At 36.7% G+C, this 22,288-nt stretch overlaps 1 protein-coding gene across 2 annotated transcripts in view; it reads left to right on the top strand.

The window, feature by feature from the left end:
• PCSK5 (proprotein convertase subtilisin/kexin type 5) overlaps positions 1-22,288 on the top strand; it is a 227,476-nt gene that overhangs the window by 146,965 nt on the left and 58,223 nt on the right. For both annotated transcript variants that reach the window (XM_036402993.1, XM_036402994.2), the window contains exons 12-19: positions 788-976; positions 10,300-10,436; positions 15,329-15,472; positions 17,218-17,320; positions 17,878-18,071; positions 19,510-19,594; positions 21,595-21,692; positions 22,149-22,278. In XM_036402993.1, coding sequence (XP_036258886.1) covers positions 788-976; positions 10,300-10,436; positions 15,329-15,472; positions 17,218-17,320; positions 17,878-18,071; positions 19,510-19,594; positions 21,595-21,692; positions 22,149-22,278 — 1,080 coding nt within the window. The remainder of the gene's footprint in view (positions 1-787; positions 977-10,299; positions 10,437-15,328; positions 15,473-17,217; positions 17,321-17,877; positions 18,072-19,509; positions 19,595-21,594; positions 21,693-22,148; positions 22,279-22,288) is intronic.

The following is a 22,288-nucleotide window of genomic DNA, read 5'->3' as shown; positions in this document are numbered from 1 at the left end:
ATACATCAAAGAATATTTGGTTGAATGCATTTCAGTCACCTTTGCAAGAAGAGACAGATTTAACAGTCCAGGATGTAAAAAGCAAATATGCTTTTGAAACAGTATGATAATGTGTCTCTCCAATGGTCTTAGGAGGGTCTCTAGTTCAGAGGCCAAAACTGAACTGCTTTTCACTTGCTAAGATAGGGTCTCTGTAGAACCAGGCTTAAGAGCAAAACTCTGTTATGTGTACTCAATGGACATAGAGGCAGCATCAAGCATAAGGCAGACTTCCAAAGCACTAACAATATTGTTTGCTAAGTATATTTGACAGGCTTGATCTGTAACTGGTATTGTCTGCAAGGATGTCATGCCAATTTAAACCAGCTGAGTCAGATGCCTTTTGGTACCGTTAACATGTAGTACTTGCTGTTACATAAGCTAGGATTAGCTATGCCAGGCATTTCCTGGGGTTTAGAAGCCAGCTGTGATCCCATGACAATCTCAGCATTTCTCAGCTGGCCACTAATCTACCACAATGCTCTGTCCCAAAGGCTTATTCCTATTTTACCTTGTGTATGTGCTTAACAGAAACCCAGGCAGTTGCCATTAGCCATTATCTGCAGTGAAATAATTACACTATAGTGGTATTTTCAGCTAGGAAGCACATGTCAAAACTAGTGATTATAGGCTACTGACTTTACAGTTATCCAACACCATCATTCTCTTCTAAGCAAAAAAGATGGGTTTGTGTATTTTACACAAAAAGCAAGAAATGCTAATGTTGTTTGCTGTGCTTCTGTTATAGAACAATACGACCTGACAGCATTGTCCGTTCAATTTACAAAGCCACTGGCTGTTCAGATAATCCTAACCACCATGTGATCTACTTGGAGCATGTTGTTGTACGTATCACTATTACTCACCCTCGACGTGGAGACTTGGCAATTTACCTAACTTCTCCTTCTGGAACTAGGTCACAGCTCTTGGCCAACAGGTATAGTATGACAACCGAATTTCACAGTACAGTCAGCATGTAGAGCCTCCATAGACATGTCCATATCAGCAAAGAGCAGTCAAGTCATTACAGCGGGGATACTAGAAGACATAGGCTAATTACACTTTCTTGGAGAGATGGGCAGAGTGAAGTACAAATGAACTCAGAGATGAGTAGAGTACAGTCTCAGTACTCAGAAGAGTTAAAACTGTTGAACTCCAAGACAAAGATTAGTCAATTTCAATAGTTCTTGTGTGGCTCACCATTTATTAGATGGCTGGAAAATGTGAAGAAAACAGATTGAGTGTTCATAAGGAAGCTGAATCAAAGTGTTTCTACATATTGCTACTTATTTTTCGTTTTTCTCTTTTCTTATCTTTTTTTTTTTAATAGCAATGAAAATCAGATAGAATAGTGTATATTTACAATATTTTTTTAAACCCCTGATGTTACCTGTTTCCAAATCCTTTTCTTCAAAATAAACATACTTAATCTATGAAAGGCTCATAGTAGGACAACGCTGAAAAGTAGCACTAGCACTTGAAATTAAAGGGTTCATTTGTAAATTGCATATTAAAGCTTTTAAAAGTTAGCCATCACCTTCAAAAATTTTTGAAAGTTAGACATCAATTCAATGACGGATACTTGTTTTCAAATGTCCAGCCATTTTTACAACAGCTACTAAGAAAGATCAATCTTCTTCCTCATCCTGTCACTTCTACGTTATGTTTTTGGAGAAACTGTCATAGTGTGTCAAACTGTCTTTTGTATTCTTCTTATTGAACTCAGACAAGTATCTCTTTGTCCAATGTATCATTGAACAAATGATAAGTGGAGGGAATCATTAGCAAACTGGAAGACTTCTCGGTGATGATTCTATTTTTCTGATCTACTAGCAGAAATTTTCTTCAAAGAAAATATTGGCAGTCTTTCCCATGTAAATCTCACTAAATCCATGGTCATCCACCTCCTACCAGACATGGTTAAGCATTAGGAAACATCAGAAAACTTTTCAAATTTTACACCAGTTACAAATATGCAAATAAGTTACATTTACAGTAAGAAATGCTTGTATACTTCTCCAACTAGCTAGAAATCTTCTTCGTCATGGGACCATAGGTAATTCTTGTTCCTTGATCACTTGATGTAGATGACTGCCATTCTGCTAGACATAGAGGATGGCTCCCAAAGAAAAGTTTATGTTTACTGATGTTATGTATCAGAAACTGCAAAAAAGGCCATCTATCAAACCTGTGTTGTGAGAACTCTTCTGCCATCATGCTTAAATCTTCACAAAATTAATATCCCTAGTCCTACTCTTCAGGGCTTTTAACAGATTGAGAGTGGCCTGCTTTCCAGACTGCTTTTCATCCATGCTTCCTCAGCCAGAAAAGCTCATAATCTAGCTCTGGAGACTTGCATGTCCTCCTCTATCTCAATGATAGAAGGACTTATATTTCCTCTTTAAACCAAGAGCCTGTTTTGGAGACAGGTAGAGGTCAAATGGACTTGGTTCTGATTGAACTGTGAATACACATTTTCATTAGAGATTATGTTAAATTAAAAGAAAAGGTAAACTGAGAATATTCTTCAAGCTGTAGACACTAATTCACCAAATGGAGAGGAAGTTGTCCTGGAAGTTTGGGGTCCTCTAGAATATCTCCTGTGTTCCATTGTGAGTGCTGTCATAGGTTGCTAGTAAAGCACATAGGCACACATATCCATGTCTTCCTGCTGCACTACTGCACTGAATAAAGAATTTGTCTTCTGCTAACGAGTGTGAGACAGGTTTCTCTTATTAGTTATGAAACAGGGTTTTGTTTTTCTGTTTGAAGAAATCCTTCTTTAGTTTTCCCTTCCATTTTCATGCAGTAGTTCCTCCTCAGTTCAAAATGAAAAAACATGAAAGCCATCCAACTAGGTATCCAAACAAAACAATCTTGTGTAAACCCAGTGGTCGTAACACAGCTAACTTTTGGCTCTAGGCTCTCATGTGCTGCAGCTGACTCACAGCAAGTGGGAAATACATTCCAGGATTCACAGTTCACCTCTGGTGATGATTGGTGTGTGGGATAGGTACAAAATTTATTTCAATCAGTGTCTTTGTAACCCCTGCACCTTAAAAATAATTCTTTTCTATATGTACAGAAGAGAAAGGGTATGCAAATATATGTAATAAAATAAGAGGATGTTCAGCTCTTTCTTATATGATAATATCAGAAGACTAAACAGAAAACAAAGAAACCTGAAAGGCCTTTTCACGTTTTGTTACTTCCCAGGAAACAAATTATTCATGACAGAGCTCATAGAATCTCACCAGAAATTCCCTTCCCACGGAAACTTCAGAAATATTTGGACTTGCCATCACATTGGGCTGATGGGTTACTAAACAACTCCGGGCTTCTAATATTAGGGATAAACGTATCTTGCAAATTCTAGGTCTCAAATACCTAGAGCCTTCATGAGGCCTTTCTTAGGGTAAAGTGAGGGATATGAACACAGTGGTTTCTGAAATGGTGTTTCAAGGCTTACTTCATTTGTCCTTGCTGTAAGAAGTCATACAGCTTAGAGGTAATAATTTCTTGACACTAGGAGTATGCTGTGTGTTGCCAATGTATATGTTTTAGCATAATGTTATGAACTAAAACTTGAAATGGGACGTTATTTTCTAGTATGAAAAATTAGTTATGAGGCATTTGATTTTTAATGTATCAATAATACTGAATGTCAGTGAATAAATGCGTTCAGTTTATAGGCATGCATGCAGAGATACATTGGCAGCAAATAGTCTGGTTTTTCTGCTATAGGCAAAGGCTCCAGAGGCTGTTGTACATTGCTACTACCTGACTGAGATGTTTTTCTCAGATATACAAGACTTTTTAGTGTACATGTACTGGATTAATAGCAGCAATACCAGCAGTTTTTACTGAAACCAGGGAAGTCCCATTGCTTTACAGTTACTCATTTTGGTTTAATTTGAAGCAGTTTGCTTGGTAAAATGTTTTTAAGTGCAAAAGGTATATTTTACATGTGCACTTCTCCACCAATTCTGGAAGAAAAGTAATTGTGTGTAATTTCTGGTGCATTGACAAGTAGGTCCCTCAAGGCAATATTTGGCCTTTTTTCTGCATATTTTATCCTTAATGTTGGCACCCCTTAAAATGACTTCAGTAAGAAAACTTGTTAGTCTGAGATGATGTGGATTCCTTTGCAGGCATTTGGTGGATAACACTGTCACTGGTTTAAGCCTTATGTGCATTCTTCAAAATCTGCATTACAGGGAACATCTGCTTTGTTGTTTGGAAAGTACTAAACATGATTACATTGGATGCACTGCACTAGAGGAAAATACAGGCTGGAAGTGTATTGGCTGGTGTGAGGATGAGGCTAGAGTTAAGTCCAAAGGGGAACAGTATCCTCTTTCCAAAAACAATTGGCCAGTGGATTTGGCAGTGAGTTTCTGAGTGTTTTTTGAGACATACCAAGGTCAGTTCTAACAAACATTCACTACAGGCAGGCTATGGAGGAGAAGCTAGATACAAAGGGAGCAGGAGAAACAAACTTAGGGCCCATTTGTCTCCCACTGAAGTCATGGCTTATTTAATTCTTGCCCTTTAAATTTAAAGCAGCTGTTGCCATTAGAACTGCGTAACTGAAATATTTCATCCACATGGTGGCAACTTTCCAGGCCACTAGCTTCATAAGCTTATATGGACCTGGTATTAATAATACTTCTCTTCAGTAACAAAAGAATGTATCTTCATGACCATCTTTTTCCTATCATGAAACCTTAGACAATCAGTAAATTTTGATAATATCCTCCTCTGCAGAACTCTTAGACCAAATCCAAGTTATTCTTATCTAATCTTACTCAATTGTTTGCTTCATAAAATGATCTGAAATAGGGGAAAATTTTCTTTATAAGTATGTATCTTTTTTCCAGCTTGCATGTTATGCTCTTTTATTAAAGAAAAGTAACATTTTAATCCTAATATGATGAAACATAGGGGCCAACTTCATGCTGAGTGTCACTGAAAAGGTCTCTGATGTGGTAGTAATCTAAGTCCACAATGAGCTAATAACCCTGTGCTTGTACTGTGTCTACAGGGTGAAACAGTTCTTGGAAAACCATTTCTCCCAACTCATACTTGCTATGTTTTGTTTCATTCATGTTAGCTATATATTTTTTCTTTTTCCTTTGTGGGTTTTATGAATAGATATCCCACTACCAAGCAGCTGGCTGACCAGTGGAGTTTGTGGAGCTCCTCAGCCTGACATGTTTGAAAGTAATGATGGATCATTTAATGTGGATATGTGTAGCTCCTGGGGGCAAGCACTCTGCCTCTAAAGATGGTGATTGCCATACTAGCCACTATTTCAGGTTGGCAGGATTGTACACTATTGTTCATGTTACTCCAAACAACTTTATCATGATAGTTCAGAGATAGCCATTGTTTCATAAAACTAACTGTGATAACCAGGTGTAATATGGAAATGAAAAAAAAAAGTTTGTATGCAAATACTTTAAATATGTTTTCTTTAGCTCCAAATCCATAAATTTTAAGTGATCTCCCACATGTAGGTAAGAAAACTTCTGAAATGCCTGAAATCTCTGACCATTTCTTTTTTCCGAATACTTCAGTGCAGATGGGCAGTAGGGTCTGACTGAAGCTTTGGTTATATCAGTTTGAGCTGTCTGCAGTTTCTCAGGGGCTACATCTCACAGGGAGCTGATGATTCAACCCTGTGGAGAAGAGCTGCTTTAAAGAGAATAGTTGACCAAAGCACTTTCAGGTGCGCAGCTTGGGAAGGCACTACATAGTCTCTTCAAACTGTAAGCGCACTTGAAGTCTGGTGGCTGTGCAGACTTCTGGGCAAGGACCACTTGCCCATGAGGCTGCCAGTTTGTATGTGCTGGAGCACATCATAACAAAGACAGCTGCTGTAGGAGAAGAAAATTCTTACCTCTTTACAGCTACTCTACTGCAGCTGCAGCCACTAGCTAGTGCAGTTTCCAGGCTCTTAATGCATTGAGTTCAGTGTACAACCATTGCTGTCAGTCAGGTGCAGCTGCACCTTCGCAGCTGAAACAAACAATCTTGATAACTGAAAAAAAAGCTCCTTTTATGTGTTTACTTCTTAGTGTTCATAATGGGTGATGCTGGTGTTGCTAAACAAATACACTACCTTCACTGCCTTTCCTCACATGAAATTAAAAATTGAAACAAATTCTTCCAAGCATTTAGGAATATAAAGATTCTTTGCTGAAAAGCTGAGACATTTGTTTGTTGGGTTTTTTAATGCTATTAGAAAGTGGCTAAGTGCTTTCCACTGGGTCTAAAGTTTGATTACAGATTAATATTTCTGCTTAAATTATGTTATTGAAGAGAAAGGTTATGCAATTTTTAGGCTGAAGTGGTGGCAGTGGAAGAGATCAAGACTCTTGAATTTGTTTTAAGAAAAATAGTCGTTTTATTCTACACTGTATAACATATATTCTTATCTAGACGTACATATGGTATGAGTATGGCATAAAACTCCTTAGAAAGAGAAGAGCAAGTTTTTTTTTAAATTTAATGCTGTTGTTCATTGTAGGCAGCAGCTTATAATTATCTAGTCAATCATGCAGTAACATCCATTCCATGTTGAGTGTTCTGTTTCTAAGAAAGGTCCCCTGAGTAATTGAGTAACAGAATTGGCATTCTGTTGTGGTTATGTTAGCAAATAAGTTTTGAAAATTCAAATGTTGTTAATCACTTTGGTCTTTAAAAGCATGTTACATTCACAAGTACAGGTATATGATCATGGTCATAAAAAACCATCAGATTATTCTAGTTATCTTGTTTAAGTATTTTAGTCTATAATAATCTGTAATAGTCAATTAGCAGTTCATCAGACCATGTACTAAATTTTATCAATCCAAGATAATCTGTGTCATAAGTGCATTTTTGATAGGAATTTTGACAAATTACAAAATTAAATTCTGGACTGACTGCATGTTCCTTAAAAGATCCTATGCATTTATTTCTGAATGAGGAATGTACCTCTGAACATTTGATCATTTCATTCATTTATTTCACTGAAAGTGAAATCCCTGCATTGTCTCATAAGTTCTTTGATTTGACAGTTTAGTGTATAAACAAAGCAAAGCAAAAGTACTTGGACAATTTTGCACGTCCAAAATACGTACACAGACTCAGAGTCAGTATGTTTCTACTTTGTTTTTTACTATTCTTTTGACCTGTCTGTAGCTTTTTGACTTATTTTTAGAATCTTTTGTGGAAACACAGTTCATACATTGAAAGATTCCATTTAGACCTTATTTTATAAAATTCAAATCTTTCTCAAAGAGGTGTTCTTTAAAAAAAAACAGTAAATTTTCTCAGAAATAATATGACCCAATTTTCCCCATTTCCATGGATGAAAGCTCACAGTTCCAGTCACAGAATATTGTAGGTAACCGTGTTTTTAAAAACAAGACACGTGGACTTTTTTTCTCTTCTACCCAAAATTACTTAAAAGAATTATTAAAATGGATATCCAACAACACTTTAAAATTTCAAAACAAGACGCACCTAGTTATCCAGAAAGTAATATGGAAAATATCAGACTAAATGCAGTAAAAATAAAGAGGAACTTGTGTTTCTAATGTATATGAACAAGACCTCAGTGAATACAAATTTGTAATTGCACAGTACTTGCATAATACTATATAATTTAGTTGCTATAATGGCAAAGAGAAATACTGGTGTCTTGTTGCATTGATAAGGTGTTTAGAAAGTAATACATAAACTATCAGAAAACAATGGTACCTCAATTCAAATAACAGTTGGAAATAGCCTACATAACTTAAATTGAACAGCATACTTGCATGCAAATTCTGGATAATGACTGTGTAATAATTTCTACCATTTCAGTAAATGGTATGTACCATACCTTTGTGAGATTTGCTGTATTCACACAACTGATTTAACAGTGACATGAAATAGGCCCATTCTGCAGCCAAAATATGTCTACATATACACTTACAGGCACGTACACAGAAGCACAGAACTGTAGCAGAAGAAAATCTCACACAATTATCAGTGAAAATGAATCCCAATATATATTTTAATTTCGTTTTATAAGTGCTAATAAATTAGACTACTATTATAGGTATTCATTTAAAATGGGAAAAGGTAGCCCAAACTGAATGGCAAGTTGGACGTGAGCCAGCAGTGCCCTGGCAGCCAGGAGGGCCAAGCATGTCCTGGGGTGCATCAGGCCCAGCATTGCCAACCAGGCAAGGGAGGGGATTGTCCTGCTCTGCTCTGCTCTGGGGCAGCCTCACCTTGAGTGCTGGGGGCAGTTTTGGGCACCAGAATGTAAGAAGGTTTTAAAGCTGTTAGAGAGTTCCAAAGGAGGCTGAAAAAATGGTGAAGGGTCAGAAGGGAAAGCCATACATAGAGTGGCTGAGGTCACTTGACATACTCAGCCTGGAGGATACTAAGGGGGGACCTCATCACAGTCTGCATCTTCTTTCTGAGGGGAGCCAAGGGGCAGACACCAATCTCCTCTGTGGTGACCAGTGACAGGATCTGAGGGGGTGGCCTGATATTGTGTCAGGGGAGTTAGGCTGTGTATTAGGAAAAGATTCTTCATCCAGGGGTGGTTGTGCACTGGAGCAGGCTCTCAGAGATACGGTGTAATCCTTGGGGCTGTCCTGTGTAGCGCCAGGAGTTGGATTTTGATGATCCTTCCCAACTCAGGATACTCTATGATTCTGTGATTTTATGTTTGAAATGAGACCGTGAAAATCAGGTTTTGGATGAGCCCTATAATCCTGTAGGTCCATACAGTTTCTGTTGCAAGAAGTGTTGGACACAGTACCTGACCCCATGCCTCTGACTGACCAAAGCTTCCAGCAAGAACTATGGCATTTTATTTCTATCCAGTGTGACAGTTTTCACCAGGAATGTACCTACACAAGCATCCTGTTTTCCTGTTTGCTGAATTTCACAACCTTTTGAGAATAAAGCTTGAAACTAGCTTAGAAAAGAAAAGATTCACATGAATTAAAATATAATATTTATGTTGTCTAATGCTAGGCTTTTCTCTGTTTTATGGAAAAGCATTCTCAATCCATTGGATTTTCTGCTGTAGAGATTCTTGTCTTTTAAAAATATTTAATTGCAGCTATTAACAGTGGAGCTTTCATACACAAAGATCAAATTTAAATAGTGATAGATATTACACACACATATGTATGTATATACCTGCATATATAAATTGACATGTATACATATCTCTATGTGTATATATACACAAAAATATCTATAAATAAAAACATATAAACACAAATATATATACACAAAAATATATACAAAAATACATATATGTGAATGTATAGTTATATATATATATTTTTAAGTTGAGCCACGTGATTTTGTTGGAGGCAACAGTCCTACTGAGAGTGCTCTTCTCATCAATAGTTTTGGGGTACCAAGCAACACACTGTGAACACTAAATAAAAGTGCAAATTTGCTTGTGTCTAATCTCCTGCCAGGAAGGGTCCTCCTTCCCTGTCTCACAGGGGATCACAATCACATTGCAGTATCTGAAATTGGTCCCCCTATACTAGAAATTATCATAATCCAGGCCTAAGATCTAATGTCTTCAGCCACAATCTAAGTAATTAAATTATGGTAATGGTATTGGTTTGATTAAACTATCAGATTCCATTAGTCTCTCAGTTTTACCCAAACTGAATTCTGTGAAGTGTTTGAAGAGGGTGATACCTTGGTTGTTTGAGGATTGAGACCAATGTCTCAGTTGCATATTACTTCTTCACAAGAAGTAATGTATTGAATCACTATTGTCTTAAACTTACTGTTTTTATTGGGTTTAAACCCCTTTTAACTATTCCAATCCAAAGCCAAAAATAAATGTTACTGAGATTTTCCAGCTTACAAGTTATTTATAATTACATCATGCTGTTAAAGCAATGGAATTCTGTATTGTATGCAGGTTTTCCAAGACCCACAAATCATATTAAAGAGCATTAGCAATTAAGGTGTTATTGCAATGAATTTGCTTGCCATTCTCTTTTTCATTATAAAAACATGATGGCATGTAAAGACTCTATTCCATCAAGGAACAAAGAACTGTTGAATGTGCTTGTAATACATTTGAGAGAACCATCATGAATAATGTTATGTGAAGGTACAGATGAACAAACTGGCTGATTAATTAAGAGTTATTATTCAAGAGTTTGCACACTTGGAGGCATAGCTCCCCAGGAAAAAAGAATGTTTGCCTTGAAATAATGTCATCATTTGTTTTAGGCTATTTGATCATTCCATGGAAGGATTCAAAAACTGGGAGTTTATGACTACTCACTGCTGGAGTGAAAAAGCAGCAGGCGATTGGATCTTGGAAATCTGTGACACTCCATCTCAGCTGAGAAATTTCAAGACTCCAGGTAGGACTCTAACATTTATGTGAGCTGTGTGAATTCTGAAAAGTGCTTGCTGTTTTCCACCTTTTATTTACAGCTGGAACATCTGTATGAACATTTTAATATGAAGCCATAGCTGGAAAGAGCATTATTCTAAATTTGTTATCAACACACTCTTCATTTTTATGTTACTGTTATTTACCTTTTAAGATACATGGTCCACTTTTATTCTGAACTTATTTCTGTGTTTTTTTTAGATGATCTGTTTAAAAAAAATTTAACATGCAGATCAGTCTCACTCAATCACTGTTGATAAAATTGAATGAGAATTTTTGATTCTTTATTTCTACTCTATTTTGGCTGTGTTATGTTCCAATAGCCAGTCTCAACTTTTAAAAAAAGGTTCTTTGTCCAGCCATCAAATCTATTGTCCTATTGCCTACTCACTAGTCTACATAACCTGAGTTTAGTTTTTTAAGATAGTAAACCAGCCATCATAAGCCAAATTTGAAAAGTTTTTACACAATATGTGGTCAATATGGTCTTCTAATGAGAACTAAGATGAAGTATGATTTTCAAAATTTCTGAGCAGAAAACATCTTCTAGACTCTGGTAACTTTTTACACCATGGCCAGTGTTATTTAAATGTTAGCTGTATAGTCATGTGGTTAACTTTAAGTGCAGCATTTTGAGAATCTTGATTATCTTCCCCTAGAGCTCTGAAAGGAAACACCAATATTGCCAGTGCTTTAAATTTCACTTTATCACCATAGCTTTCCAGCTATGGTTTGATCTTAACCAAACAATGTTAAATGCACCACTAAATGAAATGCAAGGTTTCCAGTACACTAAAAAGGAGTACTCACTAAATGTGCTTGGAAAAGCAGCCACAGAGTATAAGCAAAACTAGTCCGAGATTCAGGAGGAGGATTTGTGTTTGGGTTTTTTTTTAATTTTCAATGCTTTAGAATTTGATAGACAGGGAAGTATTAAGCAGCAAATAAGTCATTTAATTTTAATCAAATTACTGAAAAGAGACAAAAATCAAGTATTTTCAACTCCATTTTACACTTGTCATTCCTGACACATCCAGGAACATCTTTGGTGTGAAGGACAAGTTAGAGTAGCTCTTCACCTTTGTATGTACTGGAACCCATTGGTTCCTCCAATAAGGCATGAAGGACAACCACAGAGCAACACATTTCAGCAATTTCCCTCTTCCCTGACACACACCTTGCACTAAAAAAGAGGTAGCATGGAGCCATTTTGCAAACTTTTATTCTGGACAATCCTCCAGCTATATTGTACAGGCTTTTCACCACTAGGATGATCTCAAAGTGGCCTGCTACATTTCCAGCTTTACACTTCAAGGTCTGTTCCTGCACACTCCTACACCCTACAAATACATATATAGTTGTATAGGTTTATTGATTTCAATACATTATCTATTCTCTCTCAGTGCTACAGTAGCTAATCTAATGGAACTGATTTCCTTTCCTCCATCAGAACTAAAGCCTGAAGATGCAACTCTGGAAAAGGCACAGGAAGGCTAGGGGACTGGGAGAAAGTGTGTCTGTAAAACCTAGGGGTGTGGAGGAAGCTGATTTACTGAAAAAATCCTGCTGGAGAGCTTATCCTCTACTTTTTTTTAACCACAATGTGAAACACTGCTTGAGACTAGTTTGGTTTTTATGTGCATTTGGTTTTCACAAGATGCAGTGTGGTTGTGAATTTGGATCCTGGTTCATTGTATACTGTCTAGTAATGTATCCCCCATCTTTCTAGAGCAGTGGTTGCCCTCTGATGAAAGCTGTCCAGTAACTCTTCTGTTCAAAAAGATTTGGAAGTGCCTGCCATATATTAGTGGTGGATAAATTCAGCTGTTTGGGCATATCGGGATTAGTCTCTGCACTGAAGAGAACATGAAGTAAACAAAAGGTGCTTAAACGTAATTTATGCCTGGTGCCTCTCCAGTTCATGGTGCCTCTCCAGTTTATCACCATAGCCTGCAGTTTATCACACTGATATCATCATCATGCCTGTTTCTTGTTTGTGTTCTGTGCATGTGTTTGCTCAGCTCTTGAAAGGTCTTATACTTTAGAGTCACCATTTTTCTGTAGTCAAATTAAAATGACCCAATGTGTCATCATATTCCCTGCATTAGCAAGGTAATGCCATATCTATTACCTGAAAAGAAATTAAGAGTCCAGTTCATAATAGTAATGCATGTGATTTCTACATTTAATTCTGAAGAGTTTATGTTTGCTCTGAAACATTGCAATATACCCTTTCTTCTATAGATACAACATGGGACTTTTGTTACACATTCTAAATACAAGCAGGGAAAGGATTATTCTAGCCAGATTACCTGATGGAATCAGCCAAAAATGGGGAAAGAAAGATTTTGGCTTAAATGGGCATACTTTGTTTATTCATTATAAAAGTGTGTGTGTATGCATATATATAGTTATTGAAATATTTTCATTGTGCAAGTTAAACCCACCTTGAGGCAGTCCTAATTTATTTGCTGGCAAGTCACATGAATTTTTCCCCTCCTTATTTACTGAACCATTCTTAAAAGGCAACTAATCTCCTGAGAGACCCTACATTATTCCCCTTGCTGTCCTTTTGCATTATATATGCATTCAGAGTAATAACCCTTCCTGCAGTGATGTTAGTACAAGATCTTCTGTATGTGTAAAATCTGAATGCAGTGTGCTGTGCCTTAGGAGCATCTTTACCTGTGGTTATTTGTAGTAGGTTCTTGCAAATACTTTTACCAGTGTTCTGGGAGAAATAGAAAAATTTGTGGTTTTCTATTTGAGTGAGTTTTGGCTCATAATAAATGGGAATAAAAATATCTGAATAACTTAGCAAAACAAACAAATTTTTTTAATTGCATCCAATGTATTATGATTTGTACACTCTGGAAGTGGTTTAGAACACAAAAAAAGGCAGGGACTGGGTATGAAGAAGATGTTTCTTTGAAAGGGCTGTAGAGATGACTGCATAGCTGGTTGAAAATTATCTCCCTGTGTGACTTCATTTTAAGAAGAAAAGTGCCATTAAGGACATAGTTGGATCAGTCTAAGGAACATCGAGATGTAACTTGATTCCCACATGTCTTTAGAGGAAGAAAATGCATTATTTGGATATTTTTAATCCAATGGGTCTTTAGGAGTTACATGTCTGTGGGTAGGAAAAGAAATTGAAAACAAAGTATATCCAGTTTCACCACCAAGGTAATTAGCCAACAGTATAACAGCACGTGTGGTAGATTCATCAGCAGTTAATTTTTTAAATCAAGATCAAATGTCTCTTTAAAGAAAATAATAATTCAGATGTGAAAAGTTGAAAGCTACTGTGTGACACAGCTGCCACATGATATAGTCTCTGGTTTGCAGTTTCTACTCAAAAACTGAGTATACAACAGAGAAGGTTTCATATGAAGTGTAGAAATTTTTGTCTCAAAAAGATTAAATTGGATTGGCAGGAGACATAGAGATAACAGAGATTTCCATCCTCAGCCCTAGTATATAAATAAAGCACTATTAAAAATAATTAGCTTATGATCTGTCAGGTAGTGTATTTAGTTATTGTTGCTTACTGCTAGAAGTATGCATGTACAAGCACAGAGATACTTGTCTTTGTCATGTCAGTGGAGGCTACCAGATGACACTGGGAAAAATACAGAAAATCACTTGAAAGGGTCAAATTAATTTGATTGTATTGATTGAAAAGTCCAAATGAATAATATTTCAAGTTACTGAATATCATTAAAATGAAAGAAGAGGAAGATTGCTTGAATTTAATTTTACATGAAGTATACTACATTATTTTCTTGAGAAGTGTCATACCTGGATTACATTTCTTATTAAATAATAAGTTCTCCTTGTGAAGAGTTTTAACCACAAAACATCCTCCAAAACAGGATCATTCAAATTCTCCCTGCTTCTCTGATTTCTCATTGTTCTAATGAAAATTTGACATTTACAACTAGCTCTTCCAGGACAGATTAACATGATGGGCTGATACCAAACTTTGGTTGCACCTTTTCAAGCAGGGATGTGGTTTTTATGCATCTTTTCTTTAGGCATTATTTCAGGCCTGAGTGCTTTTGCTCTTTCTCCAGATTTTTTCACCTAGTAGTACAAAGAGAAAGCTGGGGACTGAAAGTTCACCCTTTATGTTCGGATAGCATGAACTGATGACTTGATACACCTTTATATTTTTATCCTTCCCAAAAAAACTTACCAGAAAGTCAGGTAATGCTTCAGGTGGCCCGGTGTTTTTTTCTGTCTTCATTCAAATATTACGAGGATAAAATATTAGTGATGATTGCAGACAGTGGAGTAATATATCTGCCAAATAATTGGCACAAATAAATTAGAAATTATGCTGATTTTAGGGGGACAGTGATGTTCTTCATGGAAATTTTAAGAGAAGGTGTTTCTTGTTCATCAAATTGTGTCCTAAAAGTCAATGAAATCCCTTCCTTAAGTCAAAATTCTGAATACAGCTACTTAGCTAAAAGATCTCAAATAATAATTACTGGACAATAAATAGTGTTCTGAGGGGATAGTGAAATCCAGAGCAAAACCACCTTATGCAGTACCATATACATATTCCAAATAACTGTATGCCCAGATGTTTTGTTTATTGTTTATATTGAGTTCAGCCCATAGTGCAAACCTTTGCTAGATTTACAAGAGATTGGAGTGCAATGAAAATACAGTGTGAAGATATGAAGAAGAAAATATGCTTTCTCAGCTTATATTAAAACAACTGTTGCACTTACTTGAAAAGCAATGTCTTCCATACCTCCTCATAATAACATGCTTAAAAGTTACATACTTTTGTAAGACACAGAGAAGAGAAGTAGTTCTGAAAACAGTTTTATAATACTTAACTTCCAGGCAAATTGAAAGAGTGGTCCTTAGTACTGTATGGAACATCCATCCAGCCTTACTCACCAAGAAATGATTTTTCCAAAGTGGAAAGAGTGCGCTCCAGTCCAGTTGAAGACCCTACAGAAGATTATGCAACAGATGACTATTCAGGTGTGTATATTCATTTACTCTGTTTGTGCATTTACTGAACCCTTAATGGCTTTAAGGATGACCTGAGAATCGGCACATGTAAAATGTTCAGTGAATTGGATTCTTCACTGAAGATGAGAAGTACTTGTTTCATAATTGAAAGTTGGGCATTTGAGTTTGTTCGCATAGAGTTATGTATTTTTAAGCTACTCTTAACAATCTATGAAGAATGTACTATTTTGCATATAAGGATATAAAGCTACATATATACTTATGCATATATATATGAGAAGAACATTATCTTCTACTGTGTGTTGTTTCTCACTGATCCCTACAGAAGTTTTTCAACCTTGTCATTAGACTTTAGTAGAGTTAGATTTTTAGCACTGCAAAATAAGTCAGTTTCTTACATGTAATCCAGCATTAGCAGTACCATGTGATGAATCTGAAGTATATCTCTAGCCAGCAAAAAGGAGGAGAAAGTTCAATTCAGTATTTTCTGTTATTCCATTCTCCTTTCATAGCATGTCAGTTGTGCAGTGTCTATTTTAGATGGACAGCTGCGGAACTCCATGTTTTGGTAGGTAATGAAACACTACTATCTCTACCGTAAAGGTCACTAGCTTAAAACTTCTTAAGCTTTTACATGAAACAAACTCAACACATTTCATTCAGGAGAGATCAGGGATCCTGAAAGTTGTAACTTCGCCCACAGTCATTGTTCATCTGCATAAAGGCAAGACTTGATGGTTCTCTCTTCCCATAGAAGGAAGGATCTATTTAAAAATTGTGAGAACTAAATCATAGAAAATAATAAGTTGGAACAGATCCAAAGCATTATCAAACCTAATATGAGTGCAGATGATACAAAGGACTTGGGAATCAGCAAGTACTAGCTGAGGCTTTCGTAGCATGTAGGAGCACAGAGCATCAGGGCCCTGGTGTCTGTTCCATTGGCTCATGGTAGCCACTTGGACCAGCTGATACTCACTCAGGAACCAGAGTAGCCACTGATCATGATATTCATCGTTTATGTTGTCCTTCTTTTTAGAAGTTATTTTGCTAATCATTCCTAATTATGAATTATAGAGGTCTTTATACATTTCCACATGCAATGAGAATGTCATACTTGTTTGAAAAGCTTGGCTTTTTTTTCTGAGTTTTTGAAGTCAAATCATTCAGGTATTCAGGAAACCTCCTTGTCCAACCATCCAGGAGCCACTCTGGATGTCATACTCTCAACACCTGAGCTAGGACCAACGCCCCTTCACAGACATACACCCCACACTCACATAATCAAGCCAGGCTTCCTCACTAGCTCAACCCCAGTTTTCCCATAGCAGAGTCTCAGACTTCCCAATCCTTAAAATAACTTAATCTTGGTGCAATAACTAAATAAAAAAATAACAGCTTGAGCTGAGTGCCTCTGATGAGAGACCCTGAGCAAGGGAAACCTTGGGCTTTTGTACCTTTAGAAACATGAAAGTCTCAGGGCTTTTGGCTCTTGCTGTGTCTCTACATGTCTGGTCACCTGAATGGTATGTTGTTTTTTATGCATAGGGTCTGCACAGCCCCTTGCCTGGAGCTTCTGCCTTCAATCTTGAGCTCACAGTGCAAGTAGCAAACCAAGCTACCTGTGCTAGGTGTAGTCCTCAACAGAGGGAAACAGAGTAATTGCATTCTGCAATAAAATCCTGTGTTTTAAGGTGTCCCTTAAACGAGAAGTTTTAATCCCTTTGTCCCTCTGTATTCTGTTTTTATTACAGGTCCCTGCAATGCAGAATGCAGTAAAGTAGGGTGTGATGGGCCAGGACCAGATCATTGTACTGACTGTCTGCACTATTATTACAAATCTAAAAACAACACAAGGTAAGAGCAAGAGAAAAAAACTTCACTTCATTGATTTCTTATTTATATCTCTTAACTTTCTTTCCTCTTGTCTTCATTACAGTCATGGATAATTAATTTTCCCCTGATTTTGAAAAATTTTCTTTGGAGTTAAAAAAACCCCAAATCCTAGCTAATCAGTATTTAAAATACAGCTTTGGAAAACCCTTCTCTGATTATATCCCCACCTCTTTTTTTTTTCTCCCTAAGAAACTTTCTCTATATATATGTGTGTTCATAGACTCTCATAGCTACTGCAGCTGATGTAGTGATTAGTTGAACAAGATAGGAAGAAATGTAGATGGTCAAAATTATAATGTAGACTGTCTGACATATGCTGGTGAGATAGCATGCGTAGGGACATAAATGCAAGAGAATAAGCTTGATGCAGTGCTTTGAAGGGTTATATCTTAGTAAGTACATGATCATTAGAAAAGGAACAATGCTGAGAAATACTTCTGCTTTGCAGTCATGGTCCAGGAATGTGGTGGCAGGCTATTTCATTAACAACTCTGCCTTCTCTTCCCTGCTGTCTGCAGGATCTGTGTTTCGACCTGCCCACCTGGTCACTACAATGCAGACAAGAAACGATGTAAAAAATGCTCACCCAATTGTGAAACCTGTGTTGGAGGCCATAGTGACCAGTGCATGACCTGTAAATCTGGCTACTACCTGAATGAAGTAACCAATAGCTGTATTACCAACTGCCCTGATGGGTTTTACCTGGACAAGAGTTAGTATTTCTTGTTGGTTTTGTATTATGGGCTACAGAATTTCATCTGGGGAGGTTGCTGGAATGCTTATGAGCAGGAAAAGTGTATGTTGATCTCTTATCCTTTTCCTTTTATTAAATTGTTGCCAAGCGTGATCAAGAATGTCCTGAATAATCTTCCTTTATTTTAAAAACCATGCTTATTGCAGGATATCTTTTCAGCTGGGGGTACCTGGGAGTAACAGTAGCAGAACCAGGGCAGTTCAAGAGCAAGTCAGCTGAAGGACAGCAAAGGTTGTCACTACTTGGGGAAGGGACAGACAGCACCCATTCTGACATGATTCCCCATTCAGCTAGATTATATAGCACCAGAAGTGAGAGCTGAGACACTGGCCAAGACCAGTGAACCAGAGCTCTGCCAAAAATAGGCTCTTCAGATGTAACATGGCTGCAAATACTGTTTCGGACAGACCTAAGCACCTCCAGAGTGATGTCACTGCCCAAGAGCAGCAAACCTCTGCCATGATAGGTACCTTCAGCTTCCTCCTGTGATTGGCAAGTAGACTGTCCGTGTTTAATTTCCAGCTTTGGCTAACAAAAATACATATATTCAAATGGACTTAAAACTGCAGTGACATCTGTTATCTTTAGACTCCCTTTAGGAGATAAATATGTTCTCAGGAGCTTTGTTCATCTAGGTACCTAACATTCTGCTTTCTCCAGCATGAAGCTGTGTGCTTTTTTTGAGAATTAGTAAAAACAGGTCCTACCTTAATTCCAGCATTTTCACTGTGTGAAACTACAGTAAAGAGAACTCCTTCCCGTACAAATTAAGATGGATAGATGAAAATTTAGGATTAAATGGGGAAATTGAGCTTTTCTTCTCAAAATGGTATGTGTCACTCACTGCATGTCAAAAGACAGCAGGGCTGAAGAGAGAGAAGGGGTTTTTTAAAGAAGGGATCTCCAGAGATAAAAAAACAGTTGTTAAATAATTTATGTATTTACTTTGTTAAGATCAGATCTGTTTGTGCTGATGTGTCTTTAGCACCAAATCAGGAAGACAGGACAGACTGCTGGCATGGAAGGTGTAAGATTGCAGGACAGTCTCCAGAACACATGGCAATTATTAGTGCATATTACTACAATATGAGAAGGTGACTTAAGTCCATATTATAAATTGTGAATGTAAATTTTAAGTGTTTATGAAAAACTTTTAATGGCCTCAAAACATATTTTTTTCTTGGGGTGCAACTATAACTTCAGATTTATGGAAATATTGTAAATCATTTGATATTTGATGGAAAAAGCTAATGATAGGGAGAATTTTGCTGCTTTAGTCTAGCTTGATGTTGATGTCAAACTAAAAAGTAGTAAGTCATGTAATAATATATTCATACAATTTTATCAAACAAAACTGACCAAGGTTTTCTGGGTTGTTTTCTTTTTTCTCTTGTAGATAAGATTGTTTGTCGTAAATGTAGTGAAAACTGTAAGACCTGTGTTGAATTCCAAATCTGCACAGAGTGCAAACATGGCCTAAGGTAAGGAAATTATCTATGCCGCTAAACATAGTATCTGACAAGGTAGACAAGGCTGGAGATACACAATGAAGAACATCAGATAGCTATTTAACTTTGCATGGCCCTCATTTCATCTGTTCCAATGCTGTTTAGTCTGTAATACTGATCCTGTGTGTCTATTTGGCTGACAACAGATTTTTAGAAGGCTTTTCATATCAGGAGGCTTTTCATATCAGAAGGCTTTTCATATAGCTCTTCATAACATAAAAGCCACAGTCATGTGGAAGGCTGGCTTCTTCAATTTTTGACCTACATTATGTCAGTGAAGGATTGTTTCAGAAGTAGAGCTAATGAACTGTATTAATCTTTCTGATTTATTAATTTGGTAGTTAGAAATTATTTTCTTATCTTTATTGTATTTCTTCACATATCCAGCCATTCACTTACCTCAAGTACTGAGGCTCAATTCTATTACAGTACAGTGATCACATATTTTAAACAGCTGGTGAGATTTTTTTCCTTCAGAGGAGAACTTAATTATTCTTTAAAATTATAGATAAACATACAAAGCAGCAGTACACATTTCAAGCTTCTTTATAAAGAATGACATTCTGGTCCAAGTAGCAAAGGTCAAAAATCATATAATGTTCACAGCAGACTGTATGCTGGCTTAGTGCCACAAAAATATGAAGTCAGTATTCAGTATCTGTAGGAATTCTTTTGAATACAAGTATTGTGTTAATGTTTCAACACTGAGGTTTCCTATTGCATTAAAGTGGTTTTTCATCTTTTAGTAAAAGTTTTTGCTTCTAGAACCTCAATAGCTGAATTCCTTTATTGAAATTGAATTACTAAAAAAAATTAAAACCTAACCTTCATGTTTTCTTGGGCAATTTTAGCAAATAGAGAGTCATTTTTGGCAACATTTTTAAAAAAATGTGTGTTTGTTTCAGATTAATAGCCTTTCAGGACATGTATTTCACATTCCATAGTTGTTCCATACTTTCTGCATTTTCTTGGCAGAGGTATCAATGAGCAGGGCCTTCCTTGAGTGGGTCTTGAGAGACCTGAATTCCAGATCTACTCCGTTACTGGCCCATTAAATAAACCTGGGCAAATTTTTTTCCCATCTGTAAAAACATAATGATATGTTTTTTGTAAAGCTCTTTGAGGTTTGTTGCTGAGGAAAGACAAGAGAAAAGCAGGGGTTATGATGAAGTTTTGTTGTATTCCTAGTTTATTTTCTAAACTGGGACTGAATACACTCTTGAAAATTGTCACTGGTGCTGAACTTACCTGGCTGTTGCTGTATCCAATCTGTAAAAACATGGTTAGCACTCAGAGTGGGAAACCCCGAAGCTGATGAACATTTTTAGAGAAAGTGTTAAATTGGATGAATCCTGAGATTCTGCAGAAGATGGTAAACATGGCAGAGACATCCTAGTTTAAAAAAATTATTTTCAAACAAACAAAAAAACTCCAAATCCCAACAAACTGCTATAGACACCATATAACATGAAAGCAATAAACAACTACTTCAAGGAAAACATAAAAATGTGACTTGTTACTCATATTTTGTGCTCTCTCAAAAGCGCCTGCAAGCAGAATACCTCCATCTGTAATCTCAACAAATCTCACGAGCCACACAGCATTCAGTTAACAAGTCCCTTAGCATTTTTTTTTAATGCTGACCCTGTGCCAAATTCCTCGATAATTGCATTTTACATGCCTAAATTTTTAGTGCTGCTTGTCATTGTTTATTTTTTTCTGTCCCATATTACTTGGTAGTATTTAGAAAGTTTGTAAACAGCTTCTTTATTTCACCATGGGGAAAACTGCTTTGCATTCCCTCTTTAAGTGATTGATGTCTCTAAATTTATGAAATATGACCATTGAAGGAAGCTGATGAAGCATAATATATGGGTTGTTCTTTAATTAAAAGAGAATTACTGGCTTGTGCACAATCTTCTTGTCCTCTGTTACCATTATCTGCTCTGTCCTTTTTTGCCTTTTTATGATAGTTTGCATGGCACCAGATGTGCTATCCGCTGTGAAGAAGGAAAATACCATAATGGCAGAGAATGTGAGCCATGCCACCGTTCCTGTGCAACATGTGCAGGTACCCCACTGACATTTGTCTGCATAATTTCCGTTCCTGTATGATTTTACCTCTGATTTTATTCCACTATATAGCACACTTAAAGTATAGCATCATTGTTTACATGTGAATCCTTCATTCTGTTAGTAGCTTTTAATTACATTTCAAATATGGCAAACTTCTTTCAACTAGCATCGAAATCTAGGTTTTTAATTGAAAGAGTTCATAAATTCCTCTTTCTTTTTCCTTTTTTTTTCTTTTTCTTTTTTTCTTTTTTTTATTTTTTTAATTTTAGTAGAACCTACTATGATTTCTAGTAATGCCTTCCATTTTCTTCCAGGGATGGAATAATGACTGGTAGATTTTGTGGGAGCTTTAGAACTGCAGCCATTTATTTTAGAAAAAAATACACTGAAATGATGTAATTGTTTATTTTAACAATGTACCTGCCTTCCAAACATTTCTCTTCCGACTAAGGTGCTGGAATAGATGCCTGTATAAACTGCACACAGGGTTACTTTATGGAAGATGGAAGATGTGTGCTGTCCTGTAGCAGTGGTTATTACCTTGATCACTCTGCTGAAAGTGGATACAAAAGCTGCAAAAGGTATGGTCAG

The sequence above is a fragment of the Molothrus ater genome, chromosome Z (assembly GCF_012460135.2).
Source record: "Molothrus ater isolate BHLD 08-10-18 breed brown headed cowbird chromosome Z, BPBGC_Mater_1.1, whole genome shotgun sequence".
Taxonomy (NCBI): Eukaryota; Metazoa; Chordata; class Aves; order Passeriformes; family Icteridae; genus Molothrus; species Molothrus ater.
The sequence above is the reverse complement of the archived record's forward strand: the minus strand, read 5'-3'. Positions and strand labels throughout refer to the sequence as shown.